The sequence below is a fragment of the Bison bison genome, unplaced genomic scaffold (genome assembly GCF_000754665.1).
Source record: "Bison bison bison isolate TAMUID 2011002044 unplaced genomic scaffold, Bison_UMD1.0 scf7180017864248, whole genome shotgun sequence".
Classification (NCBI taxonomy): domain Eukaryota; kingdom Metazoa; phylum Chordata; class Mammalia; order Artiodactyla; family Bovidae; genus Bison; species Bison bison.
The window spans coordinates 1279774-1305830 of NW_011494820.1; the positions used below are offsets into that span (position 1 = coordinate 1279774).

The following is a 26057-nucleotide window of genomic DNA, read 5'->3' on the forward strand; positions in this document are numbered from 1 at the left end:
ATACTGGGTTGCCATTTCCTCCTCCAGGGGATCTTCCTGACCCAAGTATCAAACTGGCATCTCTTAACAAATCTCCTGCACTGGCAGCTGGATTCTTTACCACTGTGCCACCTGGGAAGCCAAAGTTAATTTTATCTGAAATTAATACAGTCATTCTAGTTTTCTTATGGTTATTTATGGTGTCTCTTCCTTATCCTTTTATGTAAGGATCTAAGGAGTGTCTCTTATAGACAATATATAATTAAGCTTTATCTTGCCTTTTTATCTGGTCTGACAATCTCTGCCTTTTGATAGAAGTATTTAAACCATTCACATTTACTATATTTTTGATCTGGGTGGATTTACACATTTATCACTTTGCTATTGGTTTTCTACATGTCTTCCTTCTTTTTCGTTCTTCTGTTCCTCACTGACTGCTTTCTTTTGTGTCAAATATTTAATGTACCACTAAATTCTTCTGTTGATTTTTTAAACAATATTTTAAAGTGATTTTCTTAATAGTTGCTCTGTGTGCTGTGCTTAGTCGCTCAGTCATGTCTGACTCTTGCGACCCCATAGATTGTAGGCCGCCAGGCTTTTCTGTTCATGGGATTCTCCAGGCAAGAATACTGGAGTGGGCTGCCATTTCCTTCTCCAGGGGATCTTTGCTCTAGGGATTACAATCAGCATTTTACTAAGATCACAATCTGCTTCAGATTAACACTAACCTGATCCTGGTAAAATGGAAAAACTTTAATCCCATACAGCTCCATTTCATTCCTTCTGTACTACTGTTGTCCCATATATTATATATCTCTATATGTTATAAATACAACAGATTGTTATGTACTTTTGATCAACTGCCAAAGAGCTATGGTCATTTTTGTCAATTCTACCCAGTGTTATAGTTAATGCTTTAGATGATGTTATGTCTTTTAACTAAGAAGAAATGAGGGAAAATGTTTTACAGTAGCCCACATTTACCTTTTCCAGAGCTCTTTACTTCTTCCTGTGAACGTAAGTTACCACCATGTCATTTCCTCTCAGCTTGAAGAACCAGCAGATCTGCCAGCAACAAATCCTCTTAGTCTCTGTTTATCTGAAAATGTCTTTCTGCTTTCGCTTCTGAGGGACAGTTTTGATGCACTGAGAATTCTGGGTGGATAGTTTTCTTCTTTTAGTGCTTTGAATGCATTCAGTTCCGTTTTGGTTTCCATTTGAATGTCTCAGGTGAGAAGTCAGCTGTTAATTATATTAATGCTTCCCTTTTATGTCATGAGTTGCTCTTCTCTTGCTACTTTTGATTTTTCTCTTTTTCTGTGCCTTGTGACAGTTGGACTATGATGTGCCAGGCACAGATCTCTCTGCATATATGCTACCTGAGATTTGTTGAGCTTCCTGGATAAGCTTCTCCTCAAATACATTTCTAGGGATTCTTCCTTCAAGCAGGTTTTCTCTCTTGCCCCAAATATGCCTGCAAATGTGGGCTAACAGGGCTACTGTCCCTCCCCAAGTGTTCATCTTCAAAACTGTCACTTCAGCCACCAAGGCTGTTGCCTGCCACTCTAAACTGAGTGAGTTCCTTCTCACCGTTACAGCCTGCGCTGGCTAGGCAGAACCTCCCTACGAACAGAGCTGGGCAGAGGCCATGAGAGCAGCATCAGGTTAAGTGGCACAAATTTTCACCATTTTAACCCCAAATTTCAGCAGTTTCTTAAGCATAAACCCTTCTCAGATTGTTGCATGCTTCTGGTCCATTTCCAGGATGCTGAAATAGTTGATTCAGGGAAGGAGGGAGGGCTGGGCCGTCAATTCTGTCCTGCTTTAGAGCTGTTTTTGGTGGGGGAAAGGATTTGACAATCTCTCTTTACTCAATCACTGCTGGAAGCTGCCTTCCAGTCTTGACTCATTTTGAAAATAAAACATACACACTGGAAGACTATGTCAGAAAAAAATGCCAGAGATGAAAAGAGGAACCGAAGAGACAGAGGAAACTCATCCTGCTGCCTCTTCACCAATCTCCACATGCTCGAAATCCCCCAGAGCAGTTTGTTTTTTAAATTGTATCTTGATTTAAATTCACCAGCCACTTCCTTAAAGAAAAAGGAAATTCTCTCTGCTAGAAGCCACCAGAAACTCCCTCTAGTCTTCAATATGCCTAAACTGGATCATAAGAATAGAACAGCATGAAAGAAAGAAGCAGGTTTTGAAAAGAGCCAGACCAAGGGGAAAGGGGTGTACTGGATGAACTGGGAGACTGGGATTAAGACATATACACTACTGATATGCTATATAAAATAGACAACTGATCGGAACACACGACACAGCACAGGGAACTCTACTTAATGCACTGTGGTGTCCTAAATAGGACGGAAGCCCGAAAGGGAAGGGATGTATGTGAATGTATGGCTGGCTCATCTCACTAAGCAGTAGAAGCTAACTGAACACTGTAAAACAATTATACTACAATAAGAATTCATTAATAAAATGAAAAGAGCCAAACAGAAATTCTAGAAAAATACTACATGGCACTGAAAAAAAGATTATTCCAACATTCAATAACACAAGTAACTCGGGGACTTCCGTGGTGGTCCCCTGGTTAAGAATCTGCCTTCCAGTGCAGAGGACATGGGTTCAGTCCCTGCGGGGAACTAAGATCCCACAGGCCGCAGGGGAACTAAGCCCACACACCACAATGAAAGAGCCACATGCGCAACTAAGACTCAAAAATAAGTAAAACATTAAAGGCAGCAACATAAGTAAACTTCACAAACACTATGCTGAATGAAAGTAAGCAAAGGCTAGAGACTACATAACTCCAATTATTTAAAGTGGAAAAACTAACCTCTGCTGTTCGAAGTCAAGAGAGTGGTTACTCAGAGGGTAATGACAACAAGAGGGTATGAGGGGGTAAATAACATTACATTTCTTGATTCGAGCTACAAGAAAGAGATCGGTTTGTGACATACCAAGTGGCACATGTCTACTTTTTATCACGCATGCTACACCTCCATCAAATGAAATTCTCTGTATGGAGGTTCCCAAGGGATGAGCCAGATGCTCTCAAGGAGGATCCAAAGACTACCAGCTTCTAACACAGAAACCATGGCCACCCACCCCAAAAATGATTAGTTCTAGAATGGTTCTGGGCTAGACTTGATCCTATTAGTCTGTCAAAACTCTCCAACAAACCAGACAGAACATTCTGTGTGGGCACTCAAGGAGACACTAAGCTCTCTATGGGACATCTTATTTTAAGTTTAAAACTGAAGAGTACTTGTCACCAACACTTCTCATGCCACACACCATGGTCAATTTCTGCGTACACATCTGTTACCTAGAGATGCAAAGCAGACATTATCACCCATTCTACAAATGAAGAACCACAGACTAAGGTCATCCACCCAAGGTCAGCCAGGGAGTGTGAGCTGACCCCCACTCTGCCAACACCAGACTCTCCACACCTCACACTGCCTCACGTCTGGAGACACCAGCATGTGTCTCGTCCCGAAGGAGGACCCCTGCTCTGTGTGCCTGGGCTAGTCTGCCGCTTGCTCTCCACATTCTTCTATGCTCCTTCACGTAACCTCACAATGCCCTCACAATTCCCTGGCCTGCCCTACAGGGGAGCATGGTGATTACAGGGAAAAAATGCAGACCAGACAACTAGAAACAGAGCTTCCCTAGCAGCTCAGTGGTAAAGAATCCGCCTACAATGCAGGAGACTGTCTGCAATGCGAGAGATGCAGGTTTGATCCCTGAGTCAGAAAGATCCCCTGGAGAAGGCAATGGCAATCACTTCACTACTCTTGCCTGGGAAATGCCTTGGACAGAGGAGCCTGGTGGGTTAGGTCCATGGGGTTCCAATAGTCCAGTCACAACTTAATGACTAAACCACTGCCGCCTAGAACATAAGAGGGACCCAGCAAACCTCCATAAATGCGGGCTATTCCCCCTCTTCACCCACATGTGACACTGTTGAAAGGAAAGCAGACCCAAACTCACAATTTAATTTCCAGAACTTTAAGAGAGGCCTCTGGTTTCAAAACAGGGAGGGCAGAAGGCAGAGTCAGACAGAAAAGGCCTTTCTGGGTAGCAAGAACACAAAGCATACCATCCCAACTAACGGGCTTCCCCAGCAGGAGGAAGTTAAGTTCTCCATTTATCTCGAGGAGGTAAAATTTTTAAAGCTGAGAAATATCGAGTCAGACCATCTCTGAAGTCCTTAGAACACCAACCGTCTGGACCCCCAGTGAGTTTAACACAAAGCCTGCAGGCTGGGGTCCCTCTGTGGGATCAGTCAGCACAAGAAAGAGAAGAGCACCCAGGCTCTCCAGAGCTGCACCTCCCACCTACTGCCCCCTCCCCCACCCCAGGCGAACAGAGCCGGGAGGGAGAGAGCAGAGGACGTGCTGGGGAGGACAGGAGATGCACTCAGGCGGCTGAGGGGCTGCCCAGAGGCTGTAGCCGCATGCACACGCCCACCAGTGCACGCACATGCCCACCAGCGGGGGGCTCACGGGACAGAGGGGTGAACACCGCAGAGAGCAGAGCTCACCTGAGCTCAAGGGAGGACCCGGGAAGGGAGGGGGAGGGGTGGGGCGCTGCAATTCTTTTCATAGGGAGAGAAGAAATGCGGCGGTAGGTGAGCTGAGTCTTATTTCTTTGAAGTTGAGGATTGGGGAAGTTACTCTTGAAGCCGTCAGTACTGATTAAGGGGAAACCAGTGAAGCACATGGTACCGAACTTGGGAAGAGAGGGGCTTCCCTTCCCACATCCCCCGCCTAGGAGGAGTGGTGGCTCCAGACTGCCCACAGCCCAGTGACCCAGGCAGGGGGCGGCAGCATCTCTGGCCCCGGGTGCCCTAGACGTGAAAAGCAGGGAGGCAGGACCAAATGAAAAGCTCAAGTTTCCCTATAAACCAGAAGCACAGAGCTGGACACAGGTACACGTTCAGTTAAGACCTGCTGCCCAGCAGGGGAGCTGACGGAGGCTACCGCTCCATCCTGTGACACCCACCCCACACTACAGATGCCTGGGCCCCAGGACGAAGGTCCCTTGGCCAGGACAGTGGGCAGGTGTCAGAGCTGTAGCCCACAGCCGTCTCCACGACCACCCACCAAAAGCTGCTTCCCGCAGGCCCGACGGGCAGCTTCGCCTCCACCTGCTCACCCCGGCCGTCCCCGGTGCCCGGCCCCTCTCGCTCACCTGTGCGTGGTTCGCATGTCCACAGGCCCGTCGCCCACCTGCCCTTCGCCTCTGCCCATGGCCGTCGCCTCTGTCCCCCTCAGCAGCCCTTGGGCAGGGCCTGCTCCCGACTCAGGCGTCACTCGCGTGTCTCCGTCAGCGTTTAAATCTGAGGCCAACACTCCTCTCTCCATTTTTATCTTCTTGCTCTCCACATCGTCCTCCACTGGGTCCCGCTCAAGCGCTCGCTTCTGACTCCGTGTTCGGCATGCTTCTTCAGTCATTCTGAACTTTAGGGGAAGGGGAAAACACGACATTTAAACTTGGCACGACCAAGTAGCTATCTTCTCAAACTTTTCCCAATGTCAGCTTGGAGTGTTTGCCCTACCACGTGACAATGGCAGAAGTGGGCACAACAAATGAAGGGCCCACAAAGCGTGCCCAGAACATTTCTTCGCGGCCTTGAGCAGGAGCAACAGAGCATCTGGGAAGCCAAGCTATGTACTGCCCTGTCCGGGACCAGAAGCCTACAGGGACCGGGACAGGAACAAGGGAAGGTGGCTGCTTGTCAGAAAGAAGGGGTAATCTCTGCATTCCAGACTCAAGAGCAAATAGAGGAAACTGTTCTAGGTCTGACCCCCTCCGGCGGGATCAAGCGCACTGGACGTGAGCGATCTGGAATCCAAGAGGGGGCACGTGCTGGCCCAGGAGCAGGGCCACAGCCCAAGCCCAGCCCTGCCCTGCCCTGGTGAGGGTGACCCTTCTCCCCCTTCAGCCAGGGGCAGCCCTCACTGCCTGCTCACCTCACCCCCCACCCCCCGCAACCCGATCACATTTAACCCTTTGACTGCCAACAAAGTGAACTCTGAATGGGGTGAGGCCTGGCCCAGCACCCCGCCAGCACTCTGTACCTGCAGCACACACATATCTTGATTGAAACAAGAAAGAAAAGAAGAAGGGGAAAAAAAAAAAAAACAAAAAACGCTGAGTCAGGTTTTGATCCCATGACATCACTGGGCTCCACATGACCCTTCCCAGGATTCAGTCTGAGAGACAAAGCACTTTCCAGAAAACCAGTCTGAACCGGTTCCAGACAACAAGCTGAAGTGTTGTTAACCCTCACAGAGACAGTGAAGGAAGACCGCAGTGATGTTTGCAGGGAGACTGCTGGCATTCCACAACCCAGTCTGGGACAGGTACTTGCTCTTAAAGGGGCTGCTCAGAGACCAGCCTTGATGTTCCAACAGGGCAGGACACTGGAAACCAGAGTTCCAATGGTCAGGATCTAAGAAGCCACGCGAGAGTTCATCACAGGACAAAAAAGAATCTAGCTGCCAGGCCCCTCCACTCCCGGAGTACCAGTTCACAGGACAGTCAATGCCCACACCTACCAACACGTAGCCCCTTGGGGAACCCCAACCACCCCCGCAGTGTGCCCACACTGAAGACCTCCTGGCTGTGTCCACGCAGGCAGGGCACCCAGAACCTGGGTTTCTCCCCAGCAAAACCCCTGGGAGGCCTGTCCTGGGTAGGGCCAGGCAGGATCAGTTCAGAGCCCAACTTCTGGAATCTGGGGGGTGGTACAGGGCAGGGAAGGAGCCACATCGCTGTATGTGGGACACACTCCTGAGGCAACTCATCTGCCACCTCTTTAAAGGAGCCGACTTCACAAATGAGCAACAGCGCAAGGCACTGCCTTGGACTCAAACGGAAAGGAAGGGAAGTGACAGCTGCTCCATGCTCCTGGCGCAGGAGGCAGAGCGCCCGTCTGACACGTGTTAGGCCAGCGTGGCCGAGCCTGGGCACTCAGACATCTGCTCCCACAGGCAGTCCAAAAGGGTGGAATGAAGAAGGTTTCCCGACGACCATGTGACCCCCCAGGGTGCTCCCCATTCCAGGCAGAGCTTGAGAACTCTGAAGCTCAAGGGCACAGGCTATCAGCTTGGCCTCGATCTGCCCCCAAACCCTCCTGGCACCCCAGCCTGCACCTGCCACCCCACCTCAGCCCCCTAGATCGCACAAACTGTCAGACTGCTGAGTCTGTCCTGTTTCCCTGTGAGCTACAGACAAGTCAACGCCCTGAATGGAAGTCACCCTCCCTTCCTCTCCTTCATCGTGGGAGGGACCGGTCACTTTCCTTTGGGGCACTGCCTAAACAACAGGAGCTGCTCCAACATTTGGGGAATTGGATGAGAGCAGAGATTTCAGTGGTCACTTTGAGTAGTGGGTACCTGTGCTTCCAGGACCAGAGAGGAGCCTACTGGGCGTAAAGATGTGGCGCGTCCAGGATCTCAGGCAAGGAGGTCCCCCAGTGCTGTCAGAGGAAATTCTGTCCCTTAGGGAAGAGGCTCTCGGTCTGGCCAGCCCAGAGGGCCCCCCCGCCAGGACAGCCTCCAGAGCGGTAAGCCCCAGGCTCCAATCCATAAAGCTCATCTGAACCCCAGTTTCAGCCTGAAGCCCTTCCTCCCAACTGTCAATATGAAGAACAAGGTTGGGGCTGGGGAGAGCTGGGGAGTGAGGACAAGGAGGTCGCTCTGCATGAGGCCATCAGACCAGCGAGGCAGTGCCCCAGTGACCTCATTTCACCGTCACGGGTGTGGGACAAGTGGTCCCAAGGGGCTGCTCTCTCCAGACTCAGTCTGGTCAGGGTCCCCAGCCGAGGACCTGGGAGACCCGTCTGCTTGTGCTCAGTGTGCAGCGTCAGGGCAGCTCACTTGGAAGCCGAGGGGCTGGAACTCTGCCAACCCCAGACACTCCCTGGGCCTCTGGCAGGCTGCTGGGGTTGGGGGCCCCGGCTGCTGCACCCTTCCCCCATGACACGAAGGACGTGCACAGCTGGAGGGGGCGGGGACAGCAGTGGGGTGGAGGGGGATGAAGTCTCAGGCTCTGACCTCCCCCTCCTTGGGTGGAGCCTCCTCCACCACTACAAGGCGGTTGCCTTAGTGCCCACATGGGGCCTGCCGTCAGCCAATCTCCATCCCGCCAGGCAACTGCTCCTGGGGAGGGCAGGTGCGAGTAAGGAGGGGCCCCACCCTCCTCTCAGCAGGAAGGACCTGTGACCCAATCCAGCACATCAGGGCTGGCGGCCACCGCCCTGCAGGCACGGTAGGGGGGTGGGGGGAGGTTGTGAGGAAGAAACCAGCCTTGAGGAACGAAGAGTGACCTAGGAATGAAGCAGGACGGACAATTTCTGCAAGACGCAGCGAGGAAGAGCGCTAGGGTGCTTTCTGAAGAGCAGCTGAAGAGGATATATCGCCCCAGCCGGCAAATTAGGATCTGCTTCAAAACTCCTGGAGAGTGAGGGGAAGAGGACGAAGGGATGGATAGCAGAGTAGCAGTGACAGGTGACAGCGCCTAAGTTCCACCACAGGCTGGAGGAGACCCGCTGGCCCGCAGAGAGCAGCCCCTCTAACTGAGGCAGGATCCGAGCCGGCTGCTGCCTGCACGGCAGAGCCCAAGAGCAGCCAGCCAGCCGAAAAGAGGCATCACCAGGGCGCAAGGCTGCCCGGGGCACAGGCTGCCACCTGGGGAGCAGGGCCGGGACCCAGGGGGCTTCCGTCCCCCTTCTCACTCTCTCCAGGCAAAACCTGGCTGGTCAGCAGGACGCAGCCCAAGTAGTCCTTGGGCCCAAGAGGGACAAGCTCCAGCTACACTAGAGGCTTCCCAAGCACCCAGCACAGACAAATCCCAGCATGGGGGCTACACCAAGTCCTAGGCAGAATGCTAACACAGGGCTCTGGGAGGGGTGCAGATGTCAACTGCTTCTACCAAAAGATGCTTTTAGTTAAATGTCACCTTCCAACTGGTCTGAGGACCTCAGGTGGAAAATATATTCTAAAATAACTCCAAAAAATAAATAAATAAATAACTCCAAAAGGGTGATTGTGCAATGGCAGGAACCAATATTTTTAAACAGGACTCTGGGGACCAGCACCCCACACAGGCTGGTTCATTTGGGAGAGGGGAGGTTTAGAGAGGTGTAAGTCAGAGTCTTAACCCTGAGGTTATCATTAATACTCTCTGTACTAGGAAACGCTATGTATACTGTTACTAACATAACAGCAAGAACATTACTAGTAATACTCTTGTTTCAGGCATGAGCAAAGTGAGACTTAGGAGTATGTGTTTGGGAGAAGTGACAAGAGCTGATGCTCTGAAAAGCAGATGACGTGGGGTGCTTTTTCCAGAGCCCAAAGAAGGGCGTGAAATCAAGGTGGTGGCAGGAAGAGGATGCTGAGTGCAGACTGACCTCAGGTGGAGCATGGAGGACAGGGTAAGTCAGGGGGAGAGGGGTCCAATCTGTTCTAAACGATCATGTGGTTGATCTGGGGACACACTGGGGCAGAGCAGCAGGGAGATATGACCAAATGATGGGTGAACTTCAGAGGATTTGGACAACATAACAAACCAACGGCTGGACAGGAGGTGAGAGAGGGCTGTTTTGTTGCTGTTCTTAATTTTTGTCTGAGCAGCTGAGAAAAGATGGACTTGACTTTGTGGGACAGAGATGGAGCAGATCTGGAGGAAGAACGTGGGAGTGAGATGGGCCGGCGCGCACAAAGGCTAGGAGCGTGAGGACAGGTGGGGCCTGCACACGGCGCAGCCGCTGTCCTCAGGGACATGCGGAGAGAAGGGGCTGAGCTTGTGCAGCGACTGCCACGGAGCTGAGTGACAACAGGGTCCAGATGCCAGCCGCACTGGGCAGCGGCCAAGCTCCACACCCTCCACAACCCCTGGCTGACAGACACACGTCTCCCCATCCAGCACAGAGACCTTACTCTGCTCTCGGCCTGAGCTACTTCCTGATGCCTGTCTCTCAGAGACAGTGGCAGAGATGCAGCAGCTGTGTTCTGGAAGGAACTCACACCAAAAACACCAGCTCTTGAGTTTTAAATCATGTCAAACCTCATTAAGGCCAAATATAAGGGATGCAATTTAACTTGGGAAATAAAAAATTGATCCCAACGGCCAGCCCCCACCAGATACAGCAGAGAACAAGGATGAACCTTAGGGAGCAACTGGCAAGGGAGCTTGTTACTTCCTGAGCCTCAGTTTCCCCTCCACAACTCACACATGTGCTGGGTGAAGAGAAACAGTGACATCAGTAAAACCTTGAGTGAGAAAATCAAGTTGCAGAATGGTATGATACCATTCACAGTTTTACAAAGCTTAGTTACAACCTGCAGAAAAAGATACTAAAAGCGCACTAAAATCGAAACTGAAAGAAATTGGACTAAAATCCACAACACTCACCCTCTGAAACTTTCACTGTCTATATTAAGCATTTCTGTACTGAATTATTCCTCTTAACAGTGACAATCAGCTTCTTTGTAGTCAAAGAAAACAAAGATAAAAAGAAGAGTTAAACAAACATGCCCACTGCAGAGGGTGAGAACTGACAGAACGAGAGGCACGAGGTGCGGTGAGGGGAGTCGGTCCTCGTGGAGGGAGGAGCCCAGCTCCTCCAACAGGCAAACAAAGAGCCCAAGAGGAACCGCGACCTTCAACGGACGGAGAGTGGATGCCGCTGCCACCTTCCCACTTGTTACTGGCAGCTTTCAAGTCCACCTTCTGGCCCACTTGCAACTTCTGAGTTCTAAGCAGTAAACCTGAGCCCGTTATTTCATCTCCACAGCCCACCTTCCACCTGGATCACTAGCTGTCCCCAGGGGACATCAGGCCACAGCATCAGAGCAGGCTCTCCCTGAAAGGACTCCTCACTGAGACAGCCCACAGCAGCAAATCCCACAATGCTCAGGGGCGTCACCTCCCCCACGGCTGATATCCCCCATTTGTCTTCATCTTCATTGTGAGCGAGCAGTATGGGTTCAGGACGGGCTGCTGAGTTAGACCTACATTTCTGTTAATCAGCCTCATGAAGGGGGTGACTCTTGGAGATGGCTTACATGGCAAAATGTAGCAAGTCAGTCAAGGGCTTTAATTAAAAACCCCTGCATTCTGACTTTCTGGAAGGCAAGTGTACCGAGATGGAGCCTCACAGATTGAGGCCAAGGCAGGAACAGGAATCCAGGGAGATGGTTCAGGTAGAGGAACAGCATAGGCCAAAGCAGCTGAGCTGGGAATCTCAGACAGAGGGAGAGGGGCCACAGTTAGTCCTGTGCAAAAGATATCCTCAAAAAGAAACCCAAGTCATACTGACTGACTGAAGCTGAGTTCTGAACCCTTCAGTTCAGTCGCTTAGTCGTGTCCAACTCTTTGAGACCCCATGGACTGCAGCACACCAGGCCTCCCTGTCCATCACCAACTCACAGAGTTCACTCAAATTCATGTCCATGGAGTCAGTGATGCCATCCAAACCATCTCATCCTCTGTCATCCCTTTCTCCTCCCGCCTTCAATCTTTCCCAGCATCAGGGCCTTTTCCAATGAGTCAGTTCTTCGCATCAGGTGGCTAAAATACTGGAGTTTCAGCTTCAGCATCGGTCCTCCCAATGAATATTCAGGAGTGATTTTCTTCAGGATTGACTGATTTGATTTCGTTGCTGTCCAAGGGACTCTCAAGAGTCTTCTCCAACATGACAGTTCAAAAGCATCTGAACCCTTGCTGCTGCTGCTGCTAAGTCGCTTCAGTCGTGTCCGACTCTGTGCGACCCCATAGACGGCGGCAGCCCGCTAGGCTGCCCTGTCCCTGGGATTCTCCAGGCAAGAACACTGGAGTGGGTTGCCATTTCCTTCTCCAATGCATGAAAGTGAAAAGTGAAAGTAAAGTCGCTCAGTCATGTCCAACTCTTAGCAGCCCCATGGACTGCAGCCTACCAGGCTCCTCCGTCCATGGGATTTTCCAGGCAAGAGTACTGGAGTGGGGTGCCATCTGAACCCTTAGTGGTCTGAAAACTTAAAGACACTCCAGAAATGTGCATGTTTTCTCTTCTATATCATCAGAAGGGCCCCTGGCCCGGCCACCTGGCTAAAAGTTCCATGGGCCTTCAAGGGACAACAGGCTCTCCCTGCTGCAGCCCAGGAATGCGGGTGGGCACCGACCACACCCACACACGTGAGGGCAGGTGCCACTCACCAAGAGTCTCTGTGGGTAGAAGGCCAGTCAGTCATCCCACACGGGGGGAAATCCGAGTCCAGTGGGCCTGCAACCAGGTTCAACAGTCTTCTACTTGGCATACTTATCAGCTGCCCACCATGGAACATTCCACCGTACAATCTAAAGGCCTTTTGTTAATCATGCTTAAATCTTCTTTTCCCCTCACCTTGGAGAGACAAGCACAAGGTGGGCCTGAAATGACACCAGTGGGACAGCCGTCCTCATGCCTCCGTGGCGGCCCCACTTCAGAGAACTAAGACTTGCCCTGCCAGTGGCTACAGAGGCACCCGTGGGGAGGTCTGGCCAGGAAGAGCCCCGCAACGGCAAGGTCTGAGCCCCCTGGCGTCAGCTGCCACTGCTGCCTGCCTGGTGTGTCCCCAGCTCCAGAGGGGCGCCAGCCAAGGGGCCGGGGTGGAGGTTGGGGAGCATGGGCTCCCTTTCAACACTGGCACTTTCAGATCCCAACCCAAGGTTAATGCTCCTCTGTTTACAGAAATGTGGGGTCTTCGTTTACAGACAAGATGGCTCACACTGGGCATTTATGTGCCGCGCATGGGTCATCTCAGGTGCAAGGTGAGTGCTATCATCAGCCCCTGATTTACAGGAAGGGAAACTGAGGCAGGTGAAAGTCACACAGCAAGTGGGAGGGACGGCGCTGGGAACGGAAGCCCAGGCTCCTCTGCGCAGTGCCCACTGAAACACGCCCATCAACCACCCAGAGTCAGGCGTGTCCAAAGGACACAGGAAGCTCCTCACAGGCAGGAAGTGGGGTCGGACCGCTCGCTCTGGCCCCTGAGGTCCAAATGAGATATTAAATGTTCACAACTTTATTGAGTGTTATCAGTGAAACCACGCCTTTTGCTGTTTGCTTTCAGGGCACAGAAATTCTGCTGGAGTACAGGATATACATTCCTAAAAACTGCCACACGGTGCAAAATCATGCAGTCAAAACACAGGGCTTGTACAAATGATGGAGCAGTACCACAAAACTTCACCAGTAACAGTAAAAAGAGAGTCTGGAAACTGATATTTAAACGGTTATGTGTTAAATAGCTAAGAAACACACAAATGCTGCCTGAAGCCTATGTCTCACTTGGGGGAGAGCTGGTGTTTGCTGTGACTGTGGGTGGGGTGCAGCTTCTGAGTTACTGCAACAGTAACTCAGGAGGAAGGAGGCTGTCTAACCCAGAAGGGGATGGGCGTGGTGTGGTGCACATCTCAGGTCCGTGCACTCTGCTTTGGGTCCCAGAAGGTGCTCTTTTAGCTGCGAGCAGTTTTCTGGATTCATCTCATACAGGAGTCAGCAAACTTTCTTAAAGAGACACAGTAAGTATTTTCAGCTCTGCAGGCCATTCAGCCATGGTCACTCAAGCCCTGCAACTGTGACAGTTTGTTCTCAAATGGGCATGGCTGTGTTCCAATCAAACTTTATTTACCCAAAGAGGCCACCAGCCTGTGGGCCATAGGCTCCCAAGCCCCCAGACCTAGCATTTCTCCTGGACAAAATTTCATGTAACAAAACCGCGTGCCCTTGTACCAGCAGTGTTAGAACACATCTGCTTTTCCAAACAAGCATTACAGCAGAACTGACTACAGAGAGAACTGGTTTCAAAAAAAGGATGTGAATGTGTTAATTCAATCCAAGCCCAGGACTCAAGGTTAACCCTTTTGACAAATCAGAAGAAATTTAGTTTCAAGAAGTGTCAAGTGCATCCTGGTTACTGCACGGTCAGTCTGTCCCAACTACATGGGTCAAATTTACATCATTCTAAAAGCCCTACACACTCTCGAGATAAATAGGCCCCTTATAGAAGGAAATTACATGCTATAAACTCAATTACTGAAGCAGATGAAACTTTAACCCAGTTACAGAAACAAATGGTTCCTAAGCACACGTGCCTGAGGACCGGGGGTTGGGGTGGGGGCTGGCAGGGCAGGATTAAGCCAGGAAAAGAAAAAAAGTGAAGTCGCTCAGTTGTGTCCAACTCTGTGCGACCCCATAGACTGCAGCCCACCAGGCTCCCCCGTCCATGGGATTTTCCAGGCAAGAGTACTGGAGTGGGTTGCCATTTTCTTCTCCAACGGATCTTTCCCACCCAGGGACTGAACCCAGGTCTCCGGCATTGCAAGCAGACGCTCTACCATCTGAGCCGCCAGGAAAGAAAGTGCAAATCAAGTCCACTGGAGCCGAGTTGCTAAAGACCTGGGGTGGAGAGGGGAGGGGTCCCTGGGAAGAGCCTCGGGATCAGGTTTCTCTCCAGGTAACCGACTTAACTTTGCCCTGGAGGGCTGGCGCGGGAGGGTGCAGTCTGTGTCAGAGAAACCCTAAGAAGCGCACTTCAACTGGTTTGGCGGCAGCGGGGGACAGGGTGGGGTCCGGGAGGACACAGGTTCACACCACACTGCCCCCCACTGTCCTACTCCAGGGCAGGTTAGGCAATGCCATCACAGCCCTGCTCCTTGCATCCGGAATAAACCTCGATGCATTCTGCCTACAACCGTACTTCCACAGCTCAGCCCCAGCCTGGAGACACCACAACAGCTTCGGGAACAGCCACTGGGCTCAGCCTTCACCCAGTCAGCACCTTGGTCCTTCAAGTCTCCTGACCTTTATGTGAACGCTAGGTCTGACTGGCAGGCACACCACCTCACTTCCAACCTGACAGCATTGTGTCCATCCCGCTGGAGCTCCCTGGACCTGGGGACTCAATGCAGGTTTTCTGAGCCTCCTGCTTAATGTTAAGAGAAGCCAGCGTTGTTTGCCAGATAAACAACCACTTTACAAAAATTAAAGTCTTGACCAACAAACACTTCTGTCATATTAAAGGAGCTCACTTGCTCTTTTAAAGGTTTCGCACAAGGTAGGCGATGTCATCGCTGGCCTCTAACGGTGGCCAGCGGTGCCTAGTCTCTGGGTATGCAGAGAGAAGGGTGTAAAAGAGATGAACACGTGGTGCTCCAGACGTGGGAGCATCTGACCCTACTTGATGGACACCCTACTTACTGGCAGAGGAGGGGCTCAGGAAACCGGGGTGTCAGCAGATACCTCCCTGTTCCCCAAAATCCAATACACCAGGCTAGCTGAACACCAAGCAACCTTGCGTCACACAAATACACACGTGTGTACCCACACTCAGACACGTGCCCCTACACACACTCATGTCTGTACAGTTTTCATCCCTTCCTCCCACTTCCAAATCTTATCCAATCATCTTAGAAAAGGTCTTTCTTTTCTGTGTAATTCATTTATGAGCAAAAGAATAGCAGTTCTTATGCGTGATCACTGTCCACTGGGCTCCAGAACCAACTGTCGGGAAGGAAAACCATTCTGAAAATGAGATGAGACACAGGGTCCAGAACCACCAACTTCTGAAGCAAGTGAAGGAGCCCACAAGCCGTGCAAAATCCCTGCAGGGCCCTGTGTAGACCCCTGCACACCTCCACCACTTCAACCCACACTTCCTCTGAGACAAATACTGTCACACCTGGGTAGAACAAGAGAGCGTTTTAAAAATCACTAGCACCTGCAACCACGCTCATTTTTACTACTTTGTGCACACAGTAATTTAAACTTCCAAAGAAGGCAAAGAACCAACTGCTGTTTACTGCTGTTAATATCTGAGTGATGCCTGAACCTGGAAGGGAACTTCGGCAGTACTGAGGAGCCTGGTCAGTTACTAGCAACCAGGGATACCCTTCTCCTAGTTCACAGCCTGTCTGATCCAGGACATGGATGTCAAACACTGATTCTGTGCCAGTCAGTGACCTCAAGGGGCCAGTGACCTGGGGGTCCCACCTCTGTGGAAGGCAGGAGCAGCACTTTGGGGATCACTGGCCTTCATGAGAGCAAAGACCCAGTAAGGACTGTGAGATACATGTGTCTATCATCATTTTGTTACAAGCCAACAATGGAAAAGAAATCCGCTCTGCTGGTCCGGAGCAGGAGGGGGAGTATCTAGAAATGTTTCATTAGAGGTAGGCCCCATGAGCAGAATCTGGAGTTGTAGAGATGGAAGAGGAGAAAGCAATGGCAGCAGAAAAGGTAAAGTGGCAGAAATATATAAAGTGGCACGTGAAAACCCATCCCCAAGTAGGCACATGAAACCAAATAAAAGGGGATCAAAACTTTTAACAACTTTTTAAAGGCATGAGGTTGCTTAGAAGGAGAAAACATCCCCCCATGACAGTAAGGCCACTTACATGCTAGCAGTGGTGACTGGGCCTCCCAGGCTGCGGTGTCTGGGACTGGGGATGGGGCGGAGGTCCTGGCCAGCCACCAGCCTGTGAGCGTGAGGAGGGCTGGAACCTTTCATTAGATCCTGAAGGACAGGGGAGGAAGTGCTGAGAGCACAGAGTGTGCTCCCAAAGGCCTGAGTGCGCACGCAATTTCAATCAAGTGCCTCCAGTCACTCCATCAAACTAATCAATCTGAGTACCGACGCTCTCCACAGGGGACTCTCTGACCCTAGTCCCCAGAGGTGTGCTCTACCTAATCCTTCAGGGAAGAGACAACATTTAAGAATGCGGGATTCAACTCAGATTAGGGAGTGAAAGGTGAAGGTTAAGTTCAGGAGCATCTTAGTCTCCTCCTAACAGGGCACTTCTTTCATGCCAAGCGTGCCCAGACACCACGTCCATCTGAAATGATAATGACACATCAAATATACGGCCATCACCACTCAGGCATCATGCAAGGCACAGTCAGACCAAGGCAGCCGTCCTATCAGGTCACCTTCAGCCCTTGGTGCAATAACCACTCAGATATGTAGATATGCAGACTGTTAACACTGGAAAGAGAAAAAAGCCATATATAAAACACCCTGGGCTCTTACAGTTACAAATAAACACACATTTACAATCTGATTAGTTTTGGGTTGTGATGCCCTCCTCCAGGGGATCTTCCCAACCCAGGGATGGAACCCAGGTCTCTCTCATTGCAAGTGGATTCTTCACTGTCTAAGCCACCAGGGAAGCCCAAGAACACGAGTGGGTAGCCTATCCCTTCCTTCAGGAGATCTTCCTGACCCAGGAATCGAACTGGAGTCTCCTGCATTGCAGGCAGATTCTTCACCAGCTGAGCTACCAGGGAAGCCTTTTTAAGGTAGAGGACATGTAAATGCAGCTTCTGAAATAATGCTTTTTTGGGATATATTTAATAAAATTAATCCGGAAAGCAGAAATTTTAATATACTCAGGTAGCAACCACCAACATTTTACAAATAAAACCTCAAAGGTCTTCAGATTCCTAAAGGCCAACGCCACGCAGACCTGGAGAAAGATGGTGGCAGCACCTCACCCCAGTACTGCTTGAGGGAACAGAGCAGGTTTGGGGACCAGTCATCTCCAGAAAAATCGATGGTCACTGACTTCAATGGGGCAATGCCACAGTAACAGCCAGCCCTCTGGTGGCCTGCCCAGCCACTCAGACTCACCCTGGAGACACACAGGGCCAGGCCTGGGACAGCCGAGTCTCCAGACCGCAACATCTTCCTCCCTCCCTGGAGTCACGGGGAGGGGCAGCCAGAGAAAGCAGAGGTCCCGTCGGGTAAGCTGGGGTAGGTGGGGAGTATGTTTTTATCTTTCCCAGACACAGACCATCTCTTGAAACTTCTGAAAACAGGGACCACCACGGACCAGCCAGGCCACGCAGATACCACTGAAGTCAGTCTGCACCTCAGTCTCATGCCTTGGCCTGAGTATCCCTTCCCAGTAACAGTAGAGGAAAGCCTGTCCACATGTCCACGTTCAAGCATACAGCAGGCAGAACAAACCACACCTAAACTGACCATGCTTTAAGAGGGGGAGAGACAGCAGCAAATGTTTTTAAAACTTGATAGCACCCCGGGCTCACTCTGGAGAAGGGGGCTTGGATTTTGTGTTTCTGTTCTCAGAAGTGCTCAGTAACTACCCAACACCGCCCACCTGCAAGTGGCCCCACAGGGGTTTCTGAGCCTCTGATAGCTGGGGCCTGCACCCGAAGCCCAAGTGCAACCCCAGAGAGAGAAACAAACGTTACCAGAAGAGAAGGCGACACGGAAATAAAGACGCTACCTGTGAGGGGGATGTGAACGATATTAAATACGCACAGGGAACCGGTGGCCAGGGGCCCTCTGGCGCAGGACGTCACTGAGAGATGTGTCACTGAGCCTCCTCAGCCCACAAAGGGTTACGCCTGCCAATTCCCTGCCATCTGCAATGTGCCCAGCGGGTGTCACATCACCAAATGGGAGGCCTTAACCCTTCCAGGGCTGCCTCCCTCAGGACCTGGCTGAGAAAGCAGCCCTGACCACCAGCTCCACCGAGCTGGAAATGGCAGGAGATTTTACACAGAAATTCCCAGGAAGGGCCAGAAAAGCCTTCTGCATCCTCAGGAGGAGATGGGAGTGGAAAGAGGGAGAACCAAACGCGCACCCAGCAATGTGGTGACATGGGCCTGGAGGCCCTGCCCGAGCTCCCTTGTCAGCTCCTCCCCACACGCATCCTGTGGCAGCAGGGCCGGCAGCCCCAGAAGGATCAGAGCCAGCAGGGAAACCTACGTCTAGGACTAAATAAGTTTCTGGTCTCAATGAAGCCCATGGGCCTAAGAAACAGTTCCTACTGATGAACAGTTCCTCCAGCACTTCCTGCACAGCTGCGAGAGCTGGAACAGTAATCTTCCTTCTCTCCTCCATCCTGTAAGTAGAAATCTCCCCCTTGGGCAGAGGGTTGTTCTGGGTACAGACACCTATCACAACCTCCAAGAAATAGCTAGGCTGACCTAAAGGATATCACATGAGTGGTCATTTTGTACAACATGCTACTCAAGGCAAAAGCAAGATCTCGCCTCAGCCAAGGCCCTGAGAGCCCCTCTGACCTGTCTACTACCACCCCTCTCACGTACCCCCTACCCCTCGACCCCATTCTTTCAGCTCCAGCCACTCAGACATCCCAGCTGCTCCTCTGAAAGCCAAGTTTACTCCCACCTCAGGGCCTCTGTCCTTCCTGCTAGGTCCTTCCCGGAATCTCTGTACAGCATTCTCTCCTTCAGCAGAAACAGCAAAGTGACATGATCTCCCCCCACATACGTGACTCGGGGGGTCTCTACTCCCTTTCCCACCTCATCACCACTAGACATGCTAATTACTCATCTCTCCATCTGTGTCCCCCTCCTCTCAACCCCCACAAGAACACAGACTGTCTCTCTGTTCGGTGATACTAGCCCAGGGCCCAGGACAGAATAGGTGTTCAATACATACTTGTTAAACAGACAGGAAAAAGTACTTTCAGTGCTCCCAACTATGGCGCTACCCTCCCTCATTAAATAAGTCCCAAACTCTTCATGTCAATAGAAAATAAAATGATCAAAACCAAGCAAAACAGGGACTTCCCTGGTAGCCCTGTGGTTAAAAATCCGCCTGTCAGTGCAGGGAGTACAGGTTCGATCTCTGGTCCAGGAAGATCCCACAGGACACAAGAGCACTAGGCCAGTGAGCTGCAACCACTGAGTCCTCGTTCTAGACCATGGGAGTCACAACTACTTAAGCCCACACAGTTCAGAGCCCGGGCTTGGCAACAAGAGAAATCACCGCAACGAGAGGCCCGCACACTGTGCCAAGGAGCAGCCTCCACTCGCCGCAACCTGAGAAAGGCCATGCACAGCAACGACGACCCAGAGCAGCCAAAACATAAGTAAAATTAATTAATAAAACAAAACGCTTACTTCATACCATACATGAAAAACCAACTCAAAATTGGCCAAAGACCTAAAGATTAAAAGCTAAACCTATAAAACTCTTAGAAGAAGAGTATATAAGGGTAAAATCAGGACCCTCAATTTGGCAAGAAATGCTTAGATACACCAAAAGCTCCATATCAACAAAGGAAAAAAATAAATTAGACTTCATCAAATTTATTTAAATTCTTTTGTGCAGAAGATTGTGAAAAAAATCAACAGAGTGGGGAAAAAATATTTCAAATCATATCTCTAATAATGGTCTCATGTCCAGAATATATAAAAAACTATTAGAATTTAGCAAGAAACCCAATTCAAAAAAACAGGCAAAAGATTTGAAAAGACATTCCTCCAAAGATGACATACAAATGGCTGATAAGCACATGAAAAGATATTCAGCATCACCAATCATTAGGGAGACGCAAATCAAAACCAGCTCTCACCCATTAGGACGGCTATTTAGAGAAAAAAAAGGAAAATAAGTGCTGTTGAGGACATAAAGAAACTGGAACCACCGTAAACTGTTGGTGGGAATGTAAAATGTTGCTGTGATGTGGAAAAGTCTGGCAGCTCCTTGAAAAGTTAAATACAGATAAATACAGAATTACCCTTATGACCCAACAATTCTACTCCTAGATATATCCAAGAGATGTGTTCATTAAAAAAAAAAAAAATTGTATACAAGTGTTAAAAAGCAGAACTATTCACAACCACCACCAAGAACAACCCAAATGTTCACCAGTGGGTGAATCAACAAAATGTGGTATATCCATACAATGGAATATTATTCAGACATAAGAAGGAATAAATTTCTGATCCCTGCCACAATGCAGATGAACCGTGAGAACACAGTAAGTATTTAGCATGTTTAGCAGACACAAAAGCTCACGCAGTATATGATTCCATTTTTCTGAGATGCCCAGAACCATGCAAATCTAGAGACAAAGAAAAAAAAATCTAGAGACAGAAAGTAGACTAACGGTTGTTAGGGAATGGGGGCACAGAGGTGGGGGAGTAGAGGCTAATACATACAGGTTTCTCTCTGGGGTGATGAAAATGTTCTAGAATTAGAGGTGATAGCTGCACAATATTATGACTATATTAAATGCCAATGTACACTTTAAAAGGGTTAAAATGGTGAATTTCATGTTATGTGAACATTATCTTATTAAGGCAGGAAAACAAAAACAAAATAATCTTAACCTCAAGAGCCACAGCCCCTCTAGAGCTGCTTAACTACTAAAAGGGAAAAGCAGGCTTACTCTGATCCCAACAGGACTTGAAAATGGTCCTCAAGGAAAGACTCCTTTGTGTAACAAGATCGCCAACAACCCAAGAGCCACTGTCCACTGGAGTGTAGTCCCTCATCAGCTTCTCACAGCAGCCAAGGAGGCCGCAGCAAGCCCGTGATCCAGAGTGGGACCACATGGGACACAAATGGGACAATTTACCAAAAGGGAACCAACTCTGTGAGAAGCCAAGACCTCCAAGGGCAGCCGTCACACAGGCCACCAGTGTAGAGCAGAATTTAAGTCAGGCCTGTCACTGGCCCCACACTGGGCTTGTGTCAGCGCCTCAGACTCACAGACACGTCACTCACTCATTCACCCTAACACTTGCTTAGTTTCTACCACGGACCAGGGGCTGACTGAGGGCTCCAACAAAAGGCCTGCCATCCGTAGCAGCACAGTCCGAGGAAGCCCCTGGGGACACACACAGATGTATGGGGCGGGCTGTGAACACAGCAGGCTGAGACATAGGGCAAAGGCCCCTCCCACACTGGAGCTGTCATAAACCCTGGACCACACTTATGGCTCAAATTTATAAAGCACTTCTTTTTTTATAAGACAAAGTCACGTTGAAGACCAGCTAACTACCTACTTTATCCAGACTAATTGGCTATGGCTGCTCTGGACAGACACCACCAATGGAGAGGTGAGATTGATTTCTAATGAATAATATATTAATTTGTGTCAGAAAACAACATATGGGACATCGCGGCATCAGGGTACTGAAGTGAAGCAGCACACGCAGTGATCGGTGCGCTCTGGGTTCTGGGGGCGGCAGGGGGAGGTGCGCACAGAACAGCCAGGGCTACCAGCGCCACCCTCCACCAGGCCGAGCCCAGAACACCCGGCTCACCTCCACCCCTCACCTTCCTCACCTGTGAAATGGGAACACACCCACTCTATCACTAACACGGCTCCACGAAGGTACGGTCAGTGCTGCTATTACAGAAGAAAGAATGCTTCACCAGGAAGCTGCACCGCTGATGGGCCACTGTCACACCCCCACAGCAATGCCAGAACCTCTGCTGAAGGGCTTCTGCTTGAACTTAAACCAACCACAAGCAGCCACCATCCTCACTTTCATAAGTGGTACTTTTCCTGCTCTGGGTGACACGCATCATAAAGCTCCCTGAAGGAAGGCCTGGGTTACACTCATCTTCCAAATTTATTTTATGGAAAATAAATTATTTTATGGAAAACTGCAACCATGCCCAAAGAAGCTGCATAAATTGCACATGCCCACCACCCAGATCCCAAGGTCATCAGACAACCAACCACAGTCTTTCACCCACCTCACGTCTGCTAGGCTCTTTAAGAAGCAAATACCATTCAACATGTATTTATGAATGAACAGTATTTATCACTACAGGACACAAAATCACAATTCCATGATCATACCATCAACAATTAAACAATTACTCCTCAATCTTTGTCAAAGTCACACTTGTCTAAAATACACAGGTTCCCCCATTGCATTCTTTTCAATCATATGTTGAAGAAATCAGGTCATCTGTCCCATTTCCCTTGACTGGGCTTTGCAAGGGGCCTCCTTGTGGTATAACAGAAAGTGTGAAAAGTTGTCACTCACCCAGTCATATCTGACTTTTTGTGGCCCCATGGACTGTAGCCTGCTCAACTTCTCTGTCCATGGAATTCTTCAGGCAAGAAAACTGAGTGGGGAGCCATTCCCTTCTCCAGGGGATCTTCCCAACCCAGGGATCGAACCCAGTTCTCTTGCACTACAGGCAGATTCTTCACCATCTGAGTCACCAGAGATACACACCAGGAACACACCCCCAGTTTCCTATAAACTAGATTTTGAGGCCAAATCAAGCATACATCCCTCTGAAAGCACATGCACCCTTCCTTGGGGGTGGGGGTGGAGGGCTGGCAGCTACTGAGGACCACTGTCTAGACCCACCATTTTATTAGGTGTCTGCAAGTGTATGAACTTATAATTTCATGTTCCATACTCATTAGCCAGAGCGTCAATAGCTACACTGTCTGTTAGCCACATGTGGCTATTTAAAAAGACTTAAATCAAATAAAACTAAAATTTGACTTTCTCAATCACAATATTCCAGGTACCACATCAGACAGTATGAGTAGAGCGTACTGGAAAATTCTGGCAGCTCGAATCTACCTTTGAGGGAAAGTAGCCCTCACCCACTATTTTGTTCCTTGCAAGTTCAGCTGTAGAAGTAAATGCTTTTCTTCACTCTACCAATTTTTCAAAATGAGTTGATTCCCTAACACTTTTTGAAGGGCACTCATGAGTTTCTTCCTTTCCTCTAATCATCAATACAAACCCTGGATTTTTTTTTTAAACACATTTGATGCTCCAACCCAGGGAACTAATTTTCATTCACATTCCCTTGCCCCACCCTTGGCCGGGAGTGGGGGCCAGGGGGGTCCTGTGGGTCCTTCTGATACAACCCTGGCAGGATCTTTCACAACTGGGACATTGCCAATGCAAATTCAGAATTAAAACATTTTCACTTAAGTGCTTTGATCTTTCACTTACATGTCTTTTGTCCTTAAAAAAAAAAAAAAAAAAATTTTTTTTTTGACCACACCACAGGGCTAGTGGGATTCTAGTTTCCTGACCAGGGATCAAACCTGGGCCCCCTGCAATGGAGGCACGGAGTCCTAACCACTGGACAGCCAGGGAATTCCCAATTTTGGTTCTTAAAGACATCGATCAACTTGTTTTCTCCTACAATATATAATAATAAGACTACTGGCATTGTTGACCTGAAACCAAAAATATGATTCCTAAAAGCAGTTAAAGATTTTTTCCTAATTCTTACCTTTATGGCATTATCTCGTACCTTGTGTTCAAAAACTACCATTTTTCCAATTGTATTTATTTATGGCCGCACAGGGTCTTTGCTGTTGCACGCGGCCCTTCTCCGGTGGCAAAGCATGGACTCCAGGCACACAGGCATCAGTGGTTGAGGTGCATGGACTTAGTCATCCTGCTGCATGTGTCCCCTGCCTTGGCAGGAGGATTGTTAACGCTGGACCACCAGGAAGTCTCCAAAACTACAATGCTTTAAAGCCATGTAAAATAAATCCTCTGGGAGGTTAAATTACCCACTTGAGTAACAACTGGTATGTACCTAGATTCATTTCAGCTTGCTTTTGCGTATGGCTTTTAGGGGTTCCTCTCCCCCAACATGACATAACTTTATTTTCTAATTATATAAAACAAGCATCTGGTGCGACACAGAAAGGAAACCTGGAGGAGTCTCCCAATAATCCTATCCTCTTTTCATCATGCCTCTGGAGGTGACCATGTAGTTCATCTATGGTTTGTATATCCATTCTAAAAAATAAAATAAAAACAAATACACATTATGTCTCCATCCCACCCCTAACCTTTTATCATGGGGAATGAAAGTGAGTACAATACATCTACCCTTCAGTTTGTTATTGTTTCTACTTAATTCACCCTAGAAATCCCATCACAGTGACATGAAGCCATCCCTTCTTTCCCTCAGGGGCTCAACTCCGCCCCGCTGGCAGACCCAGCCCCATCAGTCCTGGCCCCAACTGACAAACAGCTAGGTGAGTTCCAGATTGCTACTTCAGAATGTTGTAGAGAACAGCCCAGCCACAATCCTTACTTTTGACAGTATCTTCAGGATCCTTTTTGAGAAGTGAACTCACTGGAGCAAATCCCTCTCTGAGGTGTTGCGAACCTCCCAACGCAACATACGGTGGTGCCCGGTTCCCACCAAGAGAACAGTCTCCACCTCTCGAGACCAAGGGTCAGAAGCGTCCTAGGGAAGCTCCAGTGAGCACTATTCCCAGTACTGGGAAAAACTGGAGTCTCTTTCCTGCCTCGCTTACAGGTCATCTGCATTTGCTTTTCCCTGTTTGTTTTTCTGCAAGTCGTACCCGTTCTGGTCCTTAACACCAAGCATGAGGCCAGTCTCTGGGCACACGAGCAGTGTCTGCAGCTGCCGAACGACAAGACACCTGACTGGCAGAAGTCAAGGGCAGACACCAATTCCATCAGCCCAGGCAAGCAGACTGACCCTCAGTGTGCACACTGACAGCCACGTACAACGCGGGGTGTGGTGTGCGGGCTGTGTGCGCGTCGGAAGACTCTCCAGGACGCGGCCCCTCTCCCGCCTTGCTCTTTCTCCATGCCCACTGAGTCCCAGGCAGCAGGAATGAGAAGACCCCAGCTGACCACAGGCCACGGTTCAGTGGAAAGTGGAACAATCAATCAATCAATCAATCTGTTCGGCTGACTTACACCCATGACCAAAAGTACACAAGCTGATGTATTTATACATTTTTTAAAAATAATTGCTCAAGGGTGCTTTTGCCTGTTTGACATTGACCATCACCGGCCACCGCCATCTGCAGACCATATTTTCCCATCAAGCCCTTCACACAGCAGGTACAGAGAGGCAGGACCACAGGGAACACCTGAGGTGGCTTCCAGAAATTCCCTCCCAGATCCCCAACCTGACTGCTTTCTAATGCTATGGCTATGTCTTCCTTGCTGGCCCTGTGATAGGAAAGGAGGAGTTTTCTTTCATTCATTCTCTCACCAAGAACTTACTGCTCGGACCATGTGCTTCCCAGGAAACAAGGGGCCAGGCAGGGACTTTCCTGGCAGTCCAGTGTTTGAGATGGTGCACTTGCACTGCAGAGTGCAGGTTCAATCCCTGGTCAGCGAACCAAGATCCTACATGCCAAACCATGGTCAAAATTGAAAACAAAACAAAACAAAGGGCCAGACAGGTATGAGGTCATCCAGCCTAGGACCTCAAAGAATCCTGAGCCAGCCCTCTGCCTTCAGACAATGCCCTAGGCTA

At 49.7% G+C, this 26057-nt stretch overlaps 1 protein-coding gene across 1 annotated transcript in view; it reads right to left on the minus strand.

The window, feature by feature from the left end:
• Positions 1 to 26057, minus strand: part of GATAD2A (GATA zinc finger domain containing 2A) — an 80836-nt gene that overhangs the window by 30237 nt on the left and 24542 nt on the right. The window contains exon 3 of the mRNA XM_010847253.1: positions 5188 to 5456. Coding sequence (XP_010845555.1) covers positions 5188 to 5456 — 269 coding nt within the window. The remainder of the gene's footprint in view (positions 1 to 5187; positions 5457 to 26057) is intronic.